This window comes from Bolinopsis microptera, chromosome 2 (genome assembly GCF_026151205.1).
Source record: "Bolinopsis microptera isolate Bmic1 chromosome 2, MBARI_Bmic_1.0, whole genome shotgun sequence".
Lineage (NCBI taxonomy): Eukaryota > Metazoa > Ctenophora > Tentaculata > Lobata > Bolinopsidae > Bolinopsis > Bolinopsis microptera.
In genome coordinates this window covers 5,990,703-6,013,256 of record NC_087073.1, presented here as the reverse complement: position 1 = coordinate 6,013,256, position 22,554 = coordinate 5,990,703, and the positions used below count along the sequence as shown (strand labels likewise).

Here is a 22,554-nt window from a genome sequence, read left to right as displayed (position 1 = left end):
CCATTAAATAAATGATGGCTTGCTAAAATGGAGTTAGGAAATGAGTGCTAAATGAAGGCATTAGTCAGGAATTTACGAAACATGTAATTAATAGACTCAAGAGGAGTTGTAAAAGAGTAAATTCGTGTATATGGATCATATTATTACGTTATGATGCTCAATATTCAACGGTTTTCAAGTGAATGTGAAATTGTTCTCAGGAAAATTTCGTCTCAGGTTACGATGGCGTATGTTTCTAGAATAACACTATAATATTGGATTTTAAACAACATTATTGAGACATTGACCAGAGCCAGGTATGCTGGGGGTAGTAGTATATCATGCACTAAACCACAACACTGAACCAGTATTGTTCGTTACGGTACAAGTGGCTGGCTCCAGACATAATAGTCAATTAAATCATCTTCACTCCACATTTTAGAATTAAGATTGACGTAGGTAAACCCACCACGGCCAAAGCTCTATTATTTTCTAACTTTAAACAATCTAAATATAGTTTTTAAAACATCTTAAGAGACAGATAAGCACTAAGATTCTACCACTTAAAGAAAGATTAAAAACTTAAAATAGCTGTCTCCACAAACTCCTGTTAGAGGCAAAAACTCTTAAATTGTCTAAAAAAAGTTCAACAAGACGTGGAGAATCAAGCCGAGTGAATATATACAGATAGACATGAATTAATATTACGGCAGTACAGCAGCACAGCAAACAAAGCTCACATCACGAGTAAAGCGGCTTGTTACTAAAAATAGCACACACCAGAAACACCACCTAAATCAGACATGCTGCCAAACAGGATGAAAGTCATGACAACTACAGCAACCCCTCTCCAGCACCCTGTATAATTGACAGGGGCACTAATAATTCTGGGTCACGTGACTATTATTATAATGCTAACGTTTCTTCAGCCGATCAGCTAGTTAGTAGCCGGAGTTAGCATCCTGAGGCGGATCGGTTTAAATCTCTAATCTAATAAGCGGGGTGGTAGGGAGAAGAGAGGTGGTAGTTGGGCAGCTGCAGAAGCTGGTTAGTTCTGGTTAGCTGATACTGTGTATATAAGTTAATTGTGCTGCACGTGCGTTTCTGTGGAGATGTAGGTGGAGTTTGTCAGGTTGGGCTGGTTTTCCTCTCACCGCTGACAGCTGTAATCTGATTAGGATGAATTGACGCTGTAATTTACTGAGATCTACAGGATAAATAGATGAGGAGTCAGGATCCGTCTGATCTGCGAGTAGAACTACTGACTGTAATGAACCTAGAAGGCTTTAGAGAAAAAAACGATTGCTATTAATCAAAAACCGAAATCGAAACTTCATTTAAATGATGTATAGTTATACGTGGACAGATTGATGCTAAAGATGTAACCTTAGAAACAAAAAAACAAAGCGCCACATTAAACGGGTCCAGACAAGCAAGAATAACTGAATACATAATAAATCAAAAGAGTTCCAGCTTTAAAAACCTATTTCTTACGGTTGTTGCATTTCTACTTCAACTAACAAAATCAAAGAAGCGACCGCTAACAATTAAATGAATATTAAAAAACTGAAATCTAAGCTTTATTTAAAAATTGCGTTACTCGTTAGTTTATTTAAAAATCAAGTTGTCATGCCCACGCCAAGTAGCTAACTGGGTAAACAAAACACGAAGACACTTTTCTAAACGGTGCTCCAACAGTAAAGCCAACAGTAGAGCAAATGATGGAAGAATTGAACTTGCCTACGAAGGGAAATGAACAGGAAAAAAGGGAGGTAAAGCAAGCGAGTAGACGCCGTCAACTAAAATATACCAAGTACAAACTACTACACAACATTGACACACACACAAGAAGTAATGTATTTAATACACATATTATACGAGCCGAGTACAGGAAGACTGTAGGATATTATAAATTGAGCGGGTAGCAGTACATGCACCAGGGCCGGTAGACGAGACAGAGAGAGAGGGGCCGGGGGTGTCAGACATGGTACACTTCCAGGAAGGGAAGGTTTGTATGGCAGTGGCCGGGTTGTTGGAATATAATGCTAGAGGGTTTCTGTAGGGAGAATCAAAGGGTTGGTCAGTAGTTCACATTCGGCCAGTCAGTAAAAACTTTGAGAAACCGCAAGCTGAAAATTTCCCGAAACAACGTAGAGACTTGACAAAACTGAACAAGCCGACTAGAACTAGCTGAGTTTTAGTGGATCCTCTTTAAGCAGATGACCTCCGAGGGCCAGCCAGTCGCCAGAAACTTTAGGAAACTCGAGGAAAAAGGAGTTAGAGACCCGCTATTTTACTAAAACTAAACAAACACTTTGACTTGACAAAACTGAGCCGACAAGTTGAACTAGCTGAGTTTGGGTGGATCCTTTTAGAGGATGATCTCTAGGCGTTATAGATTATCTAATTTCTATGGAATGACGTGCTAATTTATATATAAGTTGACTCCATGATAGATTATCCAAGTTTAGTCAAGTTTAGTCACCTTCCCACCTCAGCAGTATGTAAAACAAAGACTAGACCGTCACAGGGCAACAGAAAGTGATCAACCAAGGGAAGACAGCGCGGTATATATTAGAAAATAACCTCGTGCTAAATTTCAGTTACTATCACAAAAGTCAATCGTAATCTGGTAATCACATTTGCGGATCTATCATCGTAACTTGTACTTATAGAGCGGTTTCCGGAAATTGTTCATTAATCTCTGGTTCAGGGAAAACTCAGGAGTGGTTCTGGTGTTGTGTAGCGTGCCCTGTGTGGGAAAGAACGGAGAAAACCACGTCAATGGCCGGAGAAGAACACGTGTTTTGGAGTTGTCAAGTATTAATATAGCGTTGTGGACAGAGAAACGTAGGATGTTGAATGCTTCAAAGTACGAGACTCTAAATGCATCTAATGCAGTACAAGCTACGTAATTTTTAGATGGGATATTTTAGAAAGTAGGGCTGACTGATTTTTATCATGGTACCAAGGATTGTCACTAGTTAGCATCATTACCATTCAGAAATGCCACCGCTTTGTTTCTTATACCGGAAAAAATAAATGCAATTTAATATCTTTAACTACATAGCAAATGAGGACTAAGGATATAGCATACATTCTGTCTGTGGAACCATAGTTCAGCGATGGCTGCTAGATTTATATAAAATTACAAGCTATACTATAATCAAGACTTATTGATTTATTCTGACTGATTACCTCTCTACTTCTAACAATGAAAACCAGAAAAAAGCATCTGATGTAAGACTCCAAGATATTCTATCCTGGTATTCAATTCGTTTAGTACATTATACTGAATAATTGTGAGAGCTCTGGAATTTGAAAGTTTGCCGGAATCGTTAAATCTTCGTGAGGAAATACTTCAAATTTGTTGTAATGGAGAGAAATTTTAAATTCCGTGCAAAATGTAACCATTCTAGAATAATTATTTTAACGTTTCGTGTTTTAAGCTTTAATTTTCCTCGGAATATATCTCAATTCTTCAGATAAATCGTGTATGAATTCTTCACAGGTAGCAGTCCAACCACAATTCAATACTGAGTAGGATACAAATATTATCATCATCATGTGAAATTTGATATTTCCATGGAAGCAAAACAAGCAGAATGTATTACACAAAATATAGAAGATAGAGCCCTCTGGGGTATGATCTAATCTGATATAACATTTAAAATCCACAAACTTAGCTTTGAGTAGCATCAATTATCAAGAAAACTTTCTCTTTTTTTGAGAAGCAGCGTAGAAAACACTTGCAAATATATAATATGACATCTATTTAACGAAAATTGCAACATAATAACGTGAGGTACACAATTTCATCTAGCAAGCAAGCGCTAAAATTATTTCAGCATCGTCAGAGCTCAAACTAATATAAAGCAAGCCCGCACGATATAACAGCAGTACTACAACCGGTCCGGCAATGAATACAGAATACAAATCTATGAAAAGCAGCACAAATTACTGTCATTATTGGTGTGCAAATAGCAGAGGTGCTAATGAATATAATAATATACTATGCTGTATATTTTAACAGTTTAAATCTAAATTCGTCCGTGCAAAATGCATATGAAGAAATAACTACAGAAGACGACGCAAAGCAGGCAAGTATCAACCCGAAAGTGTTTGACCGGATTTAAACTAGTTAAAACCTAACACGTGCAACTGCGCGGCAACACGTGCAGTTATTTCAGGGCCTGTGTCGGGGTGGTGTCTGATGACACGCTTTTCTCTTCGTCCGACACCTCCGCCACATAACGCCCACTAATTGCTGCACGAGTCACAACTATAGCGGCCGATAATCAGCCATCATTTTCGCCTGTCTTCTCAAGAGCAGAACTATTCAAAAATAACGCGTGTCAGTGGAGGAGGTGAATCAAGCAAGATACTCGATATCTGTCAGAACAAACAATACCAAATATGGTCATGGTAATCAAGCGTAAAAGTCAAAAATCTCAAAAGCACAAGGGAACAGAATCAGACGTGTTAGGACACTCATTACCCAATCCTGTGCCATATGTTAACGCCAATTAGTAAAATTGGGGTATAACAGTGCTAATTTGTTTGAGGGTGAACTCAACATGTTTCAACTGGCAGAACATATTGAATCTCAAAGGAATCATCATCATTTGACATATTGTGTTAAAGATGCGTTTTGTTTGACCAATTCAAACTTTTTAGGTTCACCTTCAAACAGATTAGCTTTATGCGGAAAGTTTTGCAAATCATAAGCTACCAACATGACATCAGCTAAACCAATATTTTGTTGTCCGTTCAAAACGATAAGGCGTTGTTAAAAGGCGCGTATAATATCTGGCTGTAAAACTGTAAAAGTGGGAAGTGTGACTTATAAAGAAATTACCACATATTAGTATTTTTATCATATTGTATTTTTATCTCGTGCACCGATATATATATATATATTTTGAATGATGACTCATGTAATTTCCTTATCGATAATTCACCATTATGTTACTGACACATAGCCCTCTTGTTTTGCAAATATTGGGAACTGTTAACATGTCCACTTATTGCGGTGTTATCACCTTGTTAGAATATGCTCCAATGAGGGATTGTTTTCCTACTGCTATCAAGGTCCTAGCCCACTTACCCTTACCTGTTCCCGTCATTTAAATATCATTTCGAAAATAACACCTTTAACGATTTTAATCCGGATTATCATAATTATGACAATGTTTTAATCGTTTTTTCTCTATTCACGATGGATCCTATGTATGGTAACGGGAGGATGTAAATAGGAGAAGACACCCATTAATTGTTATACAAAACTAGCGCCATGACACAAACCAATTCTTGTTGTAACCACCACAACTTTATATCATTCACAACACTTTCAAGTTCCAATCACACGAATTATTAACCAGCAGAGCAAACAACCAAATACGACAACCTTAAATTAAACTGCGAAGCGTGGGCGACAACCACTTACCAGAAGATATGAAGTGAAATGACGCAAAACATCATGACTGTCTACCAACTGGTGACTACAAGACTATATAGTGATAAGTGGTGTAGTAAAAGTTGAGACTCTGACAATCAAGAGAGTTGTAGTTTTGTTCGAAGGAAAGGTTAATTAAACAGAATTAAGAAATGAAAGATTTGGAACATAACACTTTACATCCTGATGTTGAACGAGAAATTGGCGCTAAGTGTTAGTTTTGACTTTGTTTCAACACCTATCCCGATCTGCCCAATGAAGAGCCGGAGAGTTTGGTAGTCCGGATGCCCTTGATGAGGGCTCAATTCCGTAACGGAATGCTAAGAAGGACCACACCGTGCACCGAAAGTCACCACATTAGTAGATCACTGCTGGATAATGTATCACCAGTGCAGTGCTGAATGCTATGTATCACTGGATCTAGTTGTGCTGATCACTGTTAGATAGAAATATCATTTCTCAGTATCACCACCACACTGATACTGATTTTGTTCCTCTCAGAAAGCCGGCATTATATGACCAGTGACCAGTGATCCGACCCAATATCATGCTCACTCTCGCCACTAATCCTCCTGTTATAACACTGGTAACAAAGCAGCCCCCATCTTTACAGGTAATTCACTAACTAATCCGATGTGGCGAGTATACATTGTGTCTAATTCCCGCCACTGTCTGGTAACGGAGCGTGCAGTGTCTAGAGTGGGTGCTACTTTAGCTAGATCTGGTAATGTCCCACAATATCTCATTGTCTTTTTAAACTTGCACGGTCATCATAATACGAACAAAAATCACAAGAATAAAAGTGACAGTTCAGGAATAATATGACAGCTCAAACTCAAACGAAGACATCAAATCAGTTTTAATCAAAAACTACTTTGAAGCCTGCTATATGCAAGCGAGGGAGAGAGAGAGAGGGAGAGATACAGCATTTGTAAAATGAATTTCAAGCAGGCTGTTGAGGGCTGATTAAATTTGTCTGGCAGGACGAAGTAATGAGACCAAATGTCTGGTTGGAGAATGGGCGGTTAGAACTAAACAGATCACTGAATTAATACCCGGGATAATTAATGTCATTAGTGTGAATAATTATGCCAATTAAACGTCAAATTGGTGGAGGTAATCGATTAATGATTGGTTGAGAAAAGAAACAAATGATTAATATTTGGACGGAAGGGTTGTATAGATAGTATAAAATGGAGCAAGATGCCTTTAGGAACAAATTATGCACGATTGACACTAAAATTCGTTAGAATTATCAATACACTAAACGTGCTTTCAACGAGCTTTTTATTCGAAACAAATTCCTCAAAGAAATTCCAAAGCCGGATAAATTTGAATAAATTATTATAGAGCAACTGAATCTACATTCAAACAAGGACTGTTAACACAAAAGACTGGAAAGTTCGAGAGGAAAAATATCAAGATCGCCACCACATACAAAGAAAAGAAACGAAACTTCTCCTTCATTAATTAATGTAGCTTATAATGTAAAATTATCCTGATTAACGGTAAATACTAAGTATTGTTGAATTATTATTGGTAAATATTGTTGAATTATGCGGAATCGTAATCCATTAATGGCAATCATTAATTGGATAACCTTGGTCCTTGATGGTAAAGGGGGTATTATTATGTTCATTGTTTAGAAAGGAAGCCGCCTATAACTGGGCTAGTGCAGTTTTCAGAACATACAATCTAGACTTTACCTAGCAAAGAGTATGTACCAAATTACAACCCAAAAAGCTAAAGCTGTGATCATATCACGCAAGCCGGAGCTCAAGAAGTGGAGAACCACTCAAAAGTGGCAATTAGCCAATTAGCTGGTCACGTGATCAATTACCGGAGAACAACAAGTCCCCGTGAAAACAATAGAACTACTGAGCATCTGTATCTTAGTGAGCTTGTGCTTTTGCCGAGTTGGACTGTACTAATTATGTTGTATTATGTGTGTATTATACATGTTTAGTGTGATTTAGTGCAGGCGCTTAATTTCAAGTATCTTTAGTCAAATCTGGTTACAGGCAAAAGATATGATGCCAACAAACATATAACTACCAGAGCAGAAGTGATTTGTTAAGGTTAGAAACAAAGCTACGATAATTTCACAGGAATTTAGCCATCCAAAAAATGAAACATTTTTAGTAGATTTTCGTGGGAATCAGTTCACATAACCCAGAAGTGGCAAATACCTTAAACATTAGCTCCCAAACACTTGAAAATAAAACAGCTAGGCAATCTACAACCTCAAGGGTAGCAGCAGAAGGAATCTAGGTTAATAGATCACCACAAAACAAAACAAATGTCAGAGCAGAAACACCAGTAGAGAAGTACCATGTGCCGTCAGTTGTGTAACGTTAGAGGAAATCGCTGAGAAAACAAACAAAACTACGGGAGAAGTTGTCATATATTACAATGTTATGGTATGCACGCTGTGTTTTTCCAGTGAATTTATATAATTATGCATAAAGGCGGATATTACTAGTAAAACTACATTAATTCGAATCAAGGTTGGTTTTAATCCGACCACATTAAACATATTTACTGTGGGGATATTTGTGGGTACTAAGTATCGCAACCAAAAAAATGTCGGTTCTTTTAGCTTTTCAAGTACCCCGAAAATATTGCAGCCCAATGTTTGACGAGCAGAAAAAAGTGTCGGTGGCGAGGATTTAAGTTGCTTAAGAGACCTTGCTGACTGACCGCTGACTGACCGCCAATAGCAGGGTCCTAACCACGTTGAAGACAAATGAATTTATGTTTCGGGTGACCTATGAAATTAAACCAAGTTGCCTTGGAAGTTTGGCAGACTGATGTCCCACCACGTTTAATTTGGAGTTAATAGTTCAAAAATAAATTTAAATTATCCTTCAATAGCACCATGCAAGCTATTTTTGACACTAATCAGTTGCAACTGTTCAATTTAATTGTCTTTCAGTTAACAATTAAATAGAAGTAGTGGTGATTAATTTGCTTGTTTGGCGAAGTATCAAGTTTAACACACGAAAAAGTGGGGGAAAATGACAAAATATCCGTTTATAAGCAGGTGTTGGCCATGAAACCACAAAATTGCAAATCTATAAAACCGATAAACCAACGTAATGTAACAATATTTAGCTGACGCAACAGATATTAATACTTTCAGGTCCACTTCTGATATTGCTCATTGAAATTTATGAAGTGCTGTAAACCATAGCATGATATTGAACTCCTAGAAACAAGGATGAAACAAATCAAATTGTGAGACAAGTGACAAGAGTGAAGGGCATTGATCACGACACAGAGAACACCCGCAATTTGCAGTAGCAGCAGGGTAGTAAGAGTGGCCGCGTTTACTCGATCTTATTGCAATTAACCCACTCCTATCATTTCCTACTCAGGTTCAAGAGATAATACTACTTTAGATCTCTCTCACTTCCAGCACGTTTCTGAAGTCTGGTAATTGAGGAAGTACGATCTTGTTAATGGAACTTCTAACTAAACTCATTCAAAATTCTCTGTCAACAAGGAAATTATCAAAGTCTCTCGGAACTGTATTTACTATTTTATATAGTCTGTCGATGTCTTAAAACAAGCTTTTCTTAACACGTCGAGGTTCTAACTCGCTTAACATATATATGTTTACCGATAAATTCCCAAGTAATGGACAGTAAACCTCCAAACCTCCAAACCAAAACAACAGAAAACACTCAATCGTAACCTCACACAATCAACAATTCAAACAACACAAACGTATTATAACATCGCAACAAAAGAATAATACAAATTACGACACATATTTTCCTGGAGTGAAGAATAACATGCAACAACGCTGCACGGAGTACCAGCAAACAACCACCCCGCTCACCACTCCGGGGGCCAGGGGGTCCGACGTGTATATTTCTCCTCATTCGTCTTCACGCTTTTACATTATGCCGAAAAACAAAGACTGTAAAGACTAGCCCCCCCCCCCCCCCCCCCCTTTCTTCTCCCGCTCGGAACAGTACATAATAACATATTAGAAGCGGAGGAGCGAGAAATAAGGCGTGTCAACAAGCAGTGAACAGCAGTACTCTGCACTGCTGCCCCACTGTGTACTGTGCTGAGAGACTAGAGACTTCCAGGCTGGAGGAGCTAACTGTCTAACTGTGGGAGTTACAGACTCTCTACAGAGAGAGGTACAATGTTACTAGAGGAGCAAATACCCGGGCCGGCTACTTGTATATCAGGAATCAATACATAAGTCCTTATCTATCATGTATCACCACCATACAGGAATGATGGGAATAATTCACTAATAGTTCAAATAAAATTTGCACAACCGCACAACCGTGATACTGATAGCAGATCGTTCGAAACTAAGAAACTATACGCCAAGATTTCGAGAAGGACAATTTTTAAATCAGCACTAGCTTTTTATTCAATTAACAAAAGCGGCGCATCACCATCTTGCGTCAAGACTTAACCATAAGCTCACAACAAACACACGAAACCAGTCAACTGTGACCATAACCGATCGCTCAAAACAAAACAGCAGTAAACTACAAGTTTTGCGGACGGAAGATTAAAAGAAAGGACGTAAAGAATACAAGACGGTCAAGAAAAACAGCGTCGTTACGTCAAACACTGGTTAATTATATCATTACGAGATGATAGAGCCCACTAAACAGCTAAGCTAAACGCTTCAGGGAGAAGTGAGAGCTCCTCTATGCATGACACCGAGTCATGTTGTGTTTAGCACGTTTATCAAATCTTGGATTGTAGTAAAAAGAGATAATCCGAGAATTATGATCCAGGAGACAGACTTGTGACTGCCATGCTGCTGACTGCTGCTGACTGCAGGAGAAGAGCATACAACTAAAGATAGCAAAACAGGTAAAATGTTTGTCAGAGCCCCATATTTTCTATGCAAAAGGTCCTCAAACAAAGGACTTGAACACTGGCTATCTAACAAAGACCAACTGCAGAGAACAAGAACAGTAGAGAACACTTGAACAGTGTGATAACACAGCTGTACTACACTGTAATAACAGTTTTATTCCACCAAAGCTAATTCTCTAATGACTGTTGACAGAGTTCCTTGTTTAACTGATTCTAAACTAAGAATTCAGTGTGCTCAGACATGGCTTGTTTCCACGGTCATCAGCTCACACTTGTAAATAAATTTATAAATTCTAAAAAAGCTAGTGCACGCTCCGACATACCCATGGAAGATACACTTTAGTGGAAGTTATAGAAGTGAGACTTTGTATGAAAATATCAAAATGATGCCCCTTCACCAGCCACTTGTGAAGCTGTGACAGTCCAGCAAAGAAAAGTGGCAGTTTGAGAGGAGGCCACATTATAACACGTACTTGGTTACAAGTGTGCACGATAACCATTCGTTATCGATGAATCATCAATCAGGTATTTGCGAAAAGAAAGAATGACATTCTAACTCGAACCTGGAAACCGATTCAACATACTTGCTGCAAGATAATGTAACATCCCCGCGAATTAAAGCTCATTGTCAAACCTCAGCATAATATATAATACTCTCAACAAAATAGCAACAATCAGGAATTTTAATTTTAAGAACAGACATGATAGGACGGCAAAGAGCGAGAGAGATGATTGATAGAGAGAGGTTAAAGTTAGAGCGTTCTGATAGGTTAAATAGTTGACGTGACAGGAGCAGCACGTAGGTACACTCTAACTAACATCTTAATCCCCACTGACATCTAGGTGTGTAGAGAACAGAGAGAGAGGGTAAAATCATTCACAGCACTGCGGTAGAGAGCGCTAACAGAGGGAAAGTGGAAGTAGAAAACTAACATAGTGTTGGAACAACTGCGAACAAGTCTGAAAAGATCATCCCAAGTTTTGAGGGCAAAGCTATGACCATATATGGGATAATTACACATCTGTTCTTCTCAATTGTGACCGCATTACACCTCACTAGGGTAGTCGCTTCTCACGTAGGTTAGTTGTTGATTGGGGGAGGTGATGCAATTAACGCTCCTAATTGAATGTTAACGGGATCGAATATCATGGCAATGAGGCGGGGTTGAGATGGTTACTATGGTTACTATTATAATTGCATAACATTATGTGACTGGATCATTAAACGCCTCTCACTGAATAAGCTAATCAGACAGGAAAGTAGTAATCACAAGGTAATCTAAAATATGGAGGGTACTAGACTAACGTCTGTGATCTCGTACATATTACCAATGTTTATTCTAAGACATTTGGTGTGAAATCAACGAAGGTTTTTAGCAGAAAAGTGAAAACTATCCAAACAGTCATGGTCAGCAAGCCAACCGCAAAACCGCACTTGAACCGCAAGTAACGAGGTTGAGTAGGTATGGGAATTGAGAGTCTACGTTGCAAAACTTGACGATGTAGAACGAACTTGTTTTGCGAGGTTGGAAGTAGTGCGGCAGAACATTGACAAGCACTGCGACAGTCGGCCTACCTCCAGCGACAAGAGGTCGGGAGACGAGACACTCTGTGTACAATTGTTGGTCTAGTTGGTCTAGACTGAGCAGCTGGGGAGAGGAGGAACAACTCTAAGTAGGGGGAAGCAAATCAGAGTATATCAAGCAGACAGAGAGAGAGGGAGCAGAGCTACACTGCACCACGTGTAGTTACTGCTCCGGGACAAAGTGTGATACTACACGTCGGATAGGGAGATGCTACACGTTCACAACTCCCCTGACCTTGTCTCTCTGCTGTACAACGTGTTTAATCTCACACCTCCTAGTTCTAGTATAGTGTACAGAGGAACTTTACTTTTCGCATGTTTTTATAATATGTGAACTTAAATAGCATGTTTACATAAGATTAGGTGAACTTTAATCGCCTATTTACATAGCATTAAGCGGAGTTATCCTGCATGTTTATAATATTATGATGATAGTAATATACCCACCGTGTACAACAACATGTTCTCGAACTTTTCACAAACACAGTGTGGAATTGTATCAATTATCATACCTGTACGCATAGCTGTATAATACCTGTATAATGTTAGGCGGTCTAAAATCTAAATATCCCCACAGTTATCTCAAGTATTTTACGACTTGTACTTACTGACCAATACCTCTCAGTGCATGTGTGAGAGTGTGTTTATCGCATGCAGTCTCAACATGAGAAAGTAGTACGAGTTATACACTGAATTTTCACGCAGACATATTAGACATATTATTATGTATTATATTAGACATATTAATATGTATATTATTCTAATAGACATTATATGCGGAAACAATTCTATTTAAATTATGAGTGCGTATGTAAAGAGTAAATTAAACTCCATAAACTTTAATTTGGCGGGTTAACATTAAAATTAAATGCGGGTTTTGAGGAAGTGTCCGGGCGCACAGTAACACTTTTAACCACCTAACATTGCACTTGCTTTATCTTGACCGTTAAAACGTCAGGCAGATGATGCGGTGACATTGCACAATATAACGTCTATAAGGTCTTTAACAGGGCGAATTTACCAATTTCATACATATTTATACATATTTATACAATTTTTAACAATAAACAAATTCTTTATCGCTTCAAAAATAGTTTAAGATTGTTCACTTCATTAGCTTAGCTAACAATTCGAAATGGTTCATGATGTATTATGTGATATGATTACAAAATAAAACGGTGTAGTGGGTCGTGGGAGTAAAATGAGCGGAAGAGGGAGACCTATTTCTGAAAGGCGTGGCAATTGGAATGAAGGGCTGACTCGGATGAATGGAAGGACGAATGAACTTTAATGAGCTGGTGCATGCTCAGAATGATTGAAAGAACGGAAGGTGCCAGCTAGGAGTGGATATATATAATATTACAAGTGAATGAAATGTGTGGAATGCTAGTTACCTTGGCTAGGTAGACACGTTGAGGCAGGGCCAGGTTGTCAGTGTTAGCACACCTCACTTTGTAACACCCTCTATTCTTCTCCGTGTCAACCAGTATCCTGCGCAAGCAATCCTGTTAGCGGGGTTTATATACTACTCTCGTTCCTAACAATAATTGTAAATAGTTTTCACCTGTTGCAATAGTAAATACCTTTAATAACTTCAAATAATTATCCAAAATATCAGTGAATTATTTTATCGGTCATATTTATGACTAAGAGTTAAAAGAATTGTTCAGAAGATCACGGATTAGAGAATGCTATAGGGCTCCAACATATCGTTTCATATTATATTACCGTCTACAACAGAACAATGAACAATAAACTGAGTATAATATGTGTAGAATGTAGAGTGTAAAGTGTAACCAATAGTCTATGTTGATATATCCACATTCCACAACTCCACAATGTTTTGCAATGTTATAATATCATGATGACGTCATCAAAGCCTGCCCGATCTAACGACAAATTATCGTTAAAGACCCGGAAGTGAACTGTTCACATAGAGCACTGTAGACACATTATAAGATTCACTTCACATGTAGTTCCTACAAGGGAGCTTATGTGGTATCTTACACTCACGGGTTGTGGTCTGTATAAACATTTGGAACAGTGACATGACTCATTGGATCTGGTGCAGGTTACAGAGGGAAGCATCTAGAGAAAATTCCGAATGGTAATTAAATTGAAGTAATGTTAATTGTGTTTTTACATTGAAGAATCTAGATTGCCACTTTTCAAAGACAACATTCATTACAATACTCAGAAAGGAACTTGATTATTATTAGGGGATGAAACAAGAGACCACTGAAATAGACCTTACACCGCCATTTCTTTAAAAACGGGGCTACTTTAAACAAACATAGAGGCTCGTAAAATGGTAATTCATGCCCATATTTGTCCAAAAATACCTTAATATTATATATACATACCTTGTTAATATTGTTTGGGTGATTTACAGTAACGAGGGAGACATCTAGGTGACTATTAATGAGAGCGCTAGCCGTGGGGTGACGATGAGCGTAAACAAAATTACAATATTACTAGAATATTATATAATATTATTATATTATTAACTTGACTAAGGTTTTGACTACGTCTGACAACATGTAATACAAAGCAAATAATACAGTAGTACTACAGCATAATATAATACAAGATAGCAGAAAATATAATATAAATATAAATATATATATATTTTATAGAATTATAGAATATCAATATAAGAAAATATTTTATGTATTTTATGTATTTTATAGTAACATACCTAGAACTGCACACCAGATAATCAGACCAGCCCTTCAAACTGAGATCATCTCTAACCGTATGTCTGGTATTCAACATCTTCAGTATTTCTGTCAGGGCCTTTTTGTTCCTGAGGTACGATTAATTTATCTACTTGACAAAGTAGACTATGTAATCAGTTTCTTGTTCTGAATAAATCACTCGCCTAAATCACATGATCCTAACTAAACGGTATATACTCAAGTACATGTAACGGCACGTGCTCGAACATATGCCGTTTAGTTAAGGTCTAAGTGCCATAAGTGGGGAGTGACCCTGAACACTTAGACCTTGGAGACTTAACTAGTTCCCACCAAGCTACACTAAACCACCCTGGATCAGTGTTGGAGCTGTGCCACCTGTATCACATATCAGTACCCAACAAGTTTAATCAGTACCACGTGATCAGCTACCACGTGATCAGCTACCACGTCAATACACCACTTCACACCCCTCCCTACCACTCCGCAACATACTTCCGAAAACTTTATATCCCGCTTAGAACAAACTATTTGGTCCTCCAATTACTGTCCTCAATTATAACAGGATTGCAACTAGTCAAAAATATAGAAATTGTTCAGCTTCAAATGGTATGCATATTATCGTTAATGTATTCAGGATCGATTTTGTACGGGTTCGATTGAAAAGTTAAGATCATGGTGTGCTTAGTCCAATTACGCATCTTTAGTACCTCTGATCATTGTTCTATAAATAAGAATCTTTCATCTAAATCCAGAGCTGAGTCCAGAAAATTCCTTAGTCGTGTCAAATTTAAAATGTTCTCTCATGTATTATCTTATCGTGATCTATAAAGCTTATCGTGATCTTAAAAGCCAATCCGAGCTTATTACATAAAGGACCCAAATTTTAACAATTACATCTAGAATAAAAATCAGAACCTTGCTCTGAACGCGCAATATTAAGTGAAGCTGCATGCCCCTATACTCTTATCCCCAGTCCCTGTACCCTGTACCCTGGTCCCTTGTCCCTGTACTTACCCGGAGATGAAGTGCTTGCACACGTGCACTCTCTGTCCATGCTGAGAACAGTTGCTGTGAGTAGAGTTGATGGTGGTAGAGGAGGCATGTGGGGAGATGTTGTTATTATTGTTAGTGATGTTGTTAATCGCTCCGTGGTGGTTGTGGAGAGAGTTGGTACTGTTGCTGTGGTTACTGACTGTTGTCGTCATGCCGACCCCTGGGCTCTCTTCTTCAAGGGAAGACTGTAGGAGGAGACCAGTGTTAGAATGTCAAAATACTTGTTCTTAATTTAGCCTTGAACTAACTCGGAAATAAAGCTGACGGTTTTCATAGGATCTTATATTTTTATAAATGATTCGTTAAGCAAATCCTTAATTGCATAAGTAAATGAACACAATGAACAATATACTGTACAAGGATACGTTAGGTTAAACTAAGCATCTTGCTTAACAACTACTAGTAAATCTAAGTTATGACATGTATGTAGGTTAACTAAGTATCTTACTTAACAACTACTAGTTAATCTAACACACACTTAAACACACACAAACAACACAGTCGACAAGCACTACACGTGTAGGCTGGTTGCCCAACACATTTTTGTTGTCAATTATCAGTAAATTAACAAGATATTCCTGGACTGTAAATATTAAAGTTCAAGTTACACAACAGCTCGAGTTTTGTGAGGACCTTATCGACACACTTTAATAAGGAAAACCTATGAAATTAATTAACCAATTACTACTTAAACGAAAAGGTTATGAAGTTTTTACCAGTGAGATCTTGATAAGCGCCACAATGATTGCAACCGGTCGCGGTAATCAACTAGACAAACGAATGAGATTCAATAACTTGACGATTGAGAAGTTACGTAACCGAAGTAAGACCGCACGGAAAGGGTCTCCACACAATACTCGCTACACGATGTGCAAGTGATGACACAACCGGGGGAACAATGGGTTTTTAGCGGGGTGACAAACGTGGTGTCCGGGGACGAGAAGGTGAGATTACGATAGCAACAATAATTGCGACCTTACACGCACTGCAGGATAACGAAATGATCGTTATCGGACATGAGAATTTGAGAAATGAGAAATATTATTAGTAAACTAATTATGATATCATGTACCTGCCGGAGAAGGTATCCCTTTTAGTCACCTTATATTACATCACACAGTCAAGGCAGTGCAGGATGCGTTTAGGGGCGGTTCACATATTATACGTGTAATCACATTGTGGCCAATTTTTAACCCCCCCCCCCCCCCTCGGCCTCCCCCCTCCGTAATCAGTTTTACACATAGCTATTGTGTCAAAATTACACTAGCGTAATCATTTGGAAAACCCCCTCACCCCTCAGCTGATTACGTAATTTGTGAACGACCCCTTAGCAAATATTTCAAATATGTCATGATGTGATCGGGATGATATAACGTTTTTGCTTGGGGCTTTTGAAAAAGTAAAGCTGGTAATTGGCAGGCGAATGAGTGTTATGTAATATGCGATACATTGAGCTCGGTCAACTCGAGGTTTACATCGAGGAGGTTAAAAATAAATGTTATTCGTGGTCAAAGGAAACGGAGGATTTCAGGAATGGGTAAAAATGTGACTCTTTAACTTCGAGAACTTTCCGTTTTCCGGTATAAAATTGCAGGGCAATCCTAGCGGAACAGACATTTAGACAACAACAAAGTCAACAAAGGAACTTTAAAATCTCGCTACATTAGCTAATATTAGCTCAGGTTCCATAAAAAGGAAATGATGACCATGTTAACTCGGCTCACTACCCAAGTATACTTTACTATTACAAGTAACCAGTGGTTACAAGTAACACTTACCCAGTGTACCGACTTCGAGTGAACCAATTTGTTGGAGCGACTGACTTGAGGGGAACCCAACTTCTTACAAGGCGACCAGTCGATATTGTTCACCAGATTATCTCGCCTTCGCCTCATTGACATTTTAGATATAGTTTTCATCGAACTCACAAACGAGCAAAGCGTTCCCTCAAAATAGAAAGTACTACACAGATCTTAGGATTGGATATCTGAGCGGAAAAGATCAACAAAACATTAAATATTAAGGTTCCCAAGGACAGTTGAAAGTAAAGTCGGACTAAAAGTGGGAGATATATTACAGAAGGGATATACACGTAGAACATGAAGTGAGGGATCAAGGGGAGCGGTGTAGGGGGTGCATGTTAAATAGTCATAGTGATGACAGGGCCTTATAGTTACGTTACAAGAACAAGGCAGGCAGTAGTACCGTGATACGCTCTAAAGCTGACTACAACTGAGTATAACAGGTGTTCGGTATAATGCGAGGAGGGGACAGTGTACTGCGTCACCTGGAGATTAATAATAGACCAGGTTAAATTACCAGTGTGAACTGTGAAATGACGGAGTAGACGTAGTCTACTGGGAAGTGTAGGTGCTCAAATAAACAGCTGGTACCAGAAGCAATGTTAAACAAAGTCGCGGGTAATGTTAAAACTAGACTTGGCAATGTCCTTCTGAAGACGAACGTGATGGGTACTCATGATATTATCAGTGATATGATTGGACGGTTAAAAGTTCTAACCTTGTAAGAACTACGAGGTAGTTACTACAGGTTATTACAGGTATTATATCTTACAACACTTACTGAGAGATGGAAGTTATAAAAAGGTCAGCAAACTTATAAGGGAGAGCTTTTAAAGGGCCTCCATTGGAGACACTCATGTGGCATTAGCAGAAATGTCGTTGTACTTATATGGTCTTTCAATTTGCAACACATTATATTTATGTTGATATACTTTTTACCGTGTTGTCTGTCTAAAAGTGCAATTAATTTTCGGCCTGCTGTTGAGAGACGTGAATCATATGAGGTTATTTTAACATGGTGTTAGTGTGGGACAGATTGAGGGATGAAGAAGTTTTGATCTTGAATATGTCATGTGAGTTTTATAAGTACCTACTGGAATGATAACGCGCTATTTTGAGGGTAATTTCTGGGGAAATTCACAACTACATGGTTATTGGTCAGAGCACTTGTGTTTAGTTATACTGAGTAATGATGAGTAAGAATCTCATGTTACACAATATGAGAGCGTAACATCATACATAACAAAATTCAACATTACAAGCAGAAGCATCGGCAAAAGACGGTCTAAAACGGACAGAAATACACGACCTGGGGCCAAACGAGCACTCTTTAAAATCAAATATAGCCGACATCCGTTCAAAATACACTCCGAACAATTAAGAAATTGTATTGGCAAATAAGCTGTGAAAACATTAGAACATTTGCTCCAGCCAATGCCGTGACAAGGATATAATAAATTCTCATTTCTTTCAGTTTCCTAGTGGTTTGGAGTTGCTTTGCGCCAGTATGTTATGAATCCAGATATATCATGCAATATAAGTATAAATGTTACGGCAGTTCATTTACTATTATGATAGCTAGGATATTGAATATTCATTGATAATCGTCAAAAGAACAAATGGCAAACGAGCTATGTCGTACTCTAAAGGAAACGACCATTATTTACAGTAATTTATTTGAGGTAAATATCTTAAATAAGTAAGGAAACTATTGTTACTAGCAGTAATTTATTAAATATCTTTGCTGATAGACACGTTAATGAGCACATCTGACAAACAAACTAACTAAATTTGATATTAATACAATTACGGAAAAAAAACGTACGGTAACGGGCACAGTTACAATTAATTTCTGGAGAAAACCCAACTTGACATCCCCGATACCATAATCTTTAAAATAATTCTAAAATGTTGTTAGATTCGTACCATGACCAACGAGCGAGGTATCCTCAGTCTCCTCAGAGGCATGGTGTTGTACTTGTTGTATCTGTGACGGTGAGGCATCTTCTGTTTGACCACGTGACCCCGGAGCTACTACCTCACGTGTCACTAAAACTAGAATCCCAGCCAACTAAACGAGACGAAAATAGAATTCAAAAATAGACAAGGTATCCCAGCCAAAGGTAAATGCCAGGTTTCGTAACCTATTTGTGGACGTAATTAGGTTTAATGAGTTAATTCAAATAATTATGTCAATTACAACCCGCAAAAAACAGACTACGACATAAAATGTATATTTATCACGTAATTGGACTGTCGGCATTAATTGGGTTTTAGTGTCAAAATGTTTAATAGCAACGAGGAATAAACCCATGTAAACCAACTCAAATATGCCCAATATTTGGTTCAAAAATCGTGAAACAAATACAAGAGAGCTATTGCGAATACCGATCGGTCTATCAGGTTACGAGATATAAATAACTATCGGCAATTTATAAAGTAATCTATTAAGTAAGGCGTATGATAAAATAAAAACACCGTTTTTATGTCAGATCCAAGTATGGCATTGTACAATGTCGCTAACATTCATGTCTACATTTAGTGAGGTTGTAAAGAATTGACGACTAGAAATCCGTAACAAAAACTAATGCACTATGTATGTTACACCGATGCGAATGATAAATAAGTAACTAAGCCTGCACACTTGCACTCCAGACCTGGTTATTCGTTAACAGTAAATTGCACTAAGTCATTTTATCCGGAAGATCAAGAATGGGAAGGGAGGAGAAAGCCCGGGTGACAACTGGACAACACCTCTAAAACCACGTGACAACACCTCTAAAACCACGTGACAACACCTCTAAACCACGTGCCAACACCTATCATATCAGTAACAGGACGATCACCACACCACGCAACGTTACAAGGGGACATATTGTCACTTGACATGCAAACAGCGTACTCAACTATTTTAACGCAGCAAACATGACACCCCACGGAACGACGATTAGAGACCGGAATTGTCACAAACCAGTACTGATGACTGACAGTATAGAAATATGCACTCACCTGTCCGCTAGGTTGCCGATTGTCGGAGCTGAAGGATGGTTTGTTGGCATAAAATGCCATTGTTGTTTTGACTCGGTCAGTCGACGGTCTCTTCGGTTTGAGAGGAGGAGCGTTTGTAGAAGGCATGAGATCCTGCATATCCTCCACCAGTGAGAGCTGGTTCAAAGACGCATTGATCGACTGAATAAGTTCTGCATGTTCCGGGTGTCCGAATCCGTTACCGATGTTATTTGAGTATGACCCAGTGGATGAAGCAGAGGATGCTGATGACAGAGATGAGGAAGAGCCGTGTTTTACACCGTTAACAGCACCAGGACGAGCATATCTCGCAGATCCTGGTCGTTTGCGCTGCAGGTTCGCCATTGCATCTTGATGCTGTTGGTTTACGACAGGTGGCTCATTGCTAGCGCTCGCTGTTGCTTGGTTTGCTGCACCAAAAACATGTGACTGTGATAATCTTCTATCATTTGCAGTCAAATTGTTAACCGTAGCAATACTGCTCTGATTAAGACGACCTCCAAATTTTGATTCAGTTCCTTCGTTGAACGACTGTCGTCCTTCACTTCTTTCAAATCTGCAAGCAGGTTCTGTAAAGGGTGGTATTGGAGCAGCAACGTCAACAAGGGGACGACTGTCCATCTGATAGGGTTTGTCTTGGAATGTCACACATTCGAAATCTGTACATTCAACAGCACCCTCGAATTTCTTAGAAGATGAAGATCTCTTTGTGAGCTTGCTCATAAACTTACTCATGATGTCTTGTTACTCGGCTGACATTACCTGCAATGTTTTTAAAGTTTAGATTATGTTATTGAAATGATAATAAATGAATCTCATATTAGAATAAGAAATTTGTTATCGAGGTAATTTATAAGGACTGTTTAATTTGAGCCTAAGTGCCATTTAACCTTCTAAGATCGATATTCAATTTTTTGTTAAGGAAATATAGATGGTTTTAAATTGCAACAGGAAATAGGCTAGGGACATTATTGTTCTAAAAAAGAATTTTGTAATTCACGTCACTTGTTTGAAGTAGATACCCTACACCCTCTTATCTATTTTTCTACTCTAAAGCCAACCCATCCCTGCCTTAAATCTATAATCTTCTCACCTTGCTCAGTTACTATTAGCTTAACCTGTGATACTAATAGCACTTCATTCTCTGTTTTATAGAATTGAATATCGATAAAGAATATAATCAAATGTTATGTATCATATATATATACCCTATATAGTATATAAGGTATGCAAGTGATTTTCTGGAATCCAGCAATTTTTCACAATTTTCATGATTTTCCCAGGATTTTTATCTGGATTCCAAAACTGCAATAAAACTTGTACAGACCTAAGCTTCTAAAATTTGATATATTAAGAGATGATCGACCACAATTATATAATAATGATAAATGCTTGAACCTTAGATTGTGGATTAGGTGTAGATCGTTGGACTAGATCCGAAATTAACATATTATTATCAAAATAAGACCACCATTCTGGTGGCATTGGAGCTTGGATAACCACCTTGAAAACCTCACATAAACCCTGTGGTGAAAGGCTTCAAATTGTGGGAGTCTATTCTGTTTCAGATTTTGAATACCATGCACTTAACTTAAACAGAGATATGTGCTCAGTAACAGTTCCATAGGCTCTTAAATCCAATCAGCTCCAATATTGAAGGAAAACAACTGAGCCAAATAAACATGTTTCGGGAATGATGAGGTGATTCGGCATAATTAGGCAGGTAGGTGGTTGAGATCCAGGGCCCCTCATAAGTCACTGGTCCTAGTTTAATGTTTGACACAGTCCCTGAACTACTATGACCAGCTCAAGCCGGGTTAATATATCATCACAAGCAAGGTTCATATCATTGCAAGCAGAGCCAGGGTTTCACTAGGTGACGATAAAACTACCTCACAAGATCCAGAGATCAGTTCACATCATGCAATAATGTAATACATTTCCACATCACGTTACCCCACCACCACCTGTTTAGTCAATGCTCAAGCATCTGATACATGATAAACAAGAATATTTTTCAAACAATATATATAGATAATATCACAATGACCCTATATAAAAGTTAAAATCTGAGTAAAAACCCCTTATAAACTGAGG

The 22,554-nt window shown here is 38.3% G+C and overlaps 2 protein-coding genes across 4 annotated transcripts in view; one reads left to right on the top strand and one right to left on the bottom strand.

The window, feature by feature from the left end:
- LOC134811463 (inactive tyrosine-protein kinase PRAG1-like) overlaps window positions 1–21,225 on the bottom strand; it is a 39,595-nt gene extending 18,370 nt beyond the window's left edge. Inside the window, exons 1-4 of one of the 3 annotated variants that reach the window (XM_063818298.1) lie at window positions 20,440–21,225; window positions 15,590–15,813; window positions 14,575–14,682; window positions 13,271–13,367 (exon numbers count right to left, since the gene is read on the bottom strand). In XM_063818298.1, the coding sequence (XP_063674368.1) occupies window positions 13,271–13,367; window positions 14,575–14,682; window positions 15,590–15,813; window positions 20,440–21,192 (1,182 nt within the window). In that variant the 5' untranslated portion in view covers window positions 21,193–21,225. Of the gene's footprint in view, window positions 1–13,270; window positions 13,368–14,574; window positions 14,683–15,589; window positions 15,814–16,344; window positions 16,662–17,406; window positions 18,177–20,439 lie in introns of those variants that run through there. The other 2 variants (XM_063818300.1, XM_063818301.1) reach the window with 2 other exon arrangements.
- LOC134811508 (uncharacterized) overlaps window positions 1–22,554 on the top strand; it is a 93,443-nt gene that overhangs the window by 26,949 nt on the left and 43,940 nt on the right. The window lies entirely within an intron of this gene.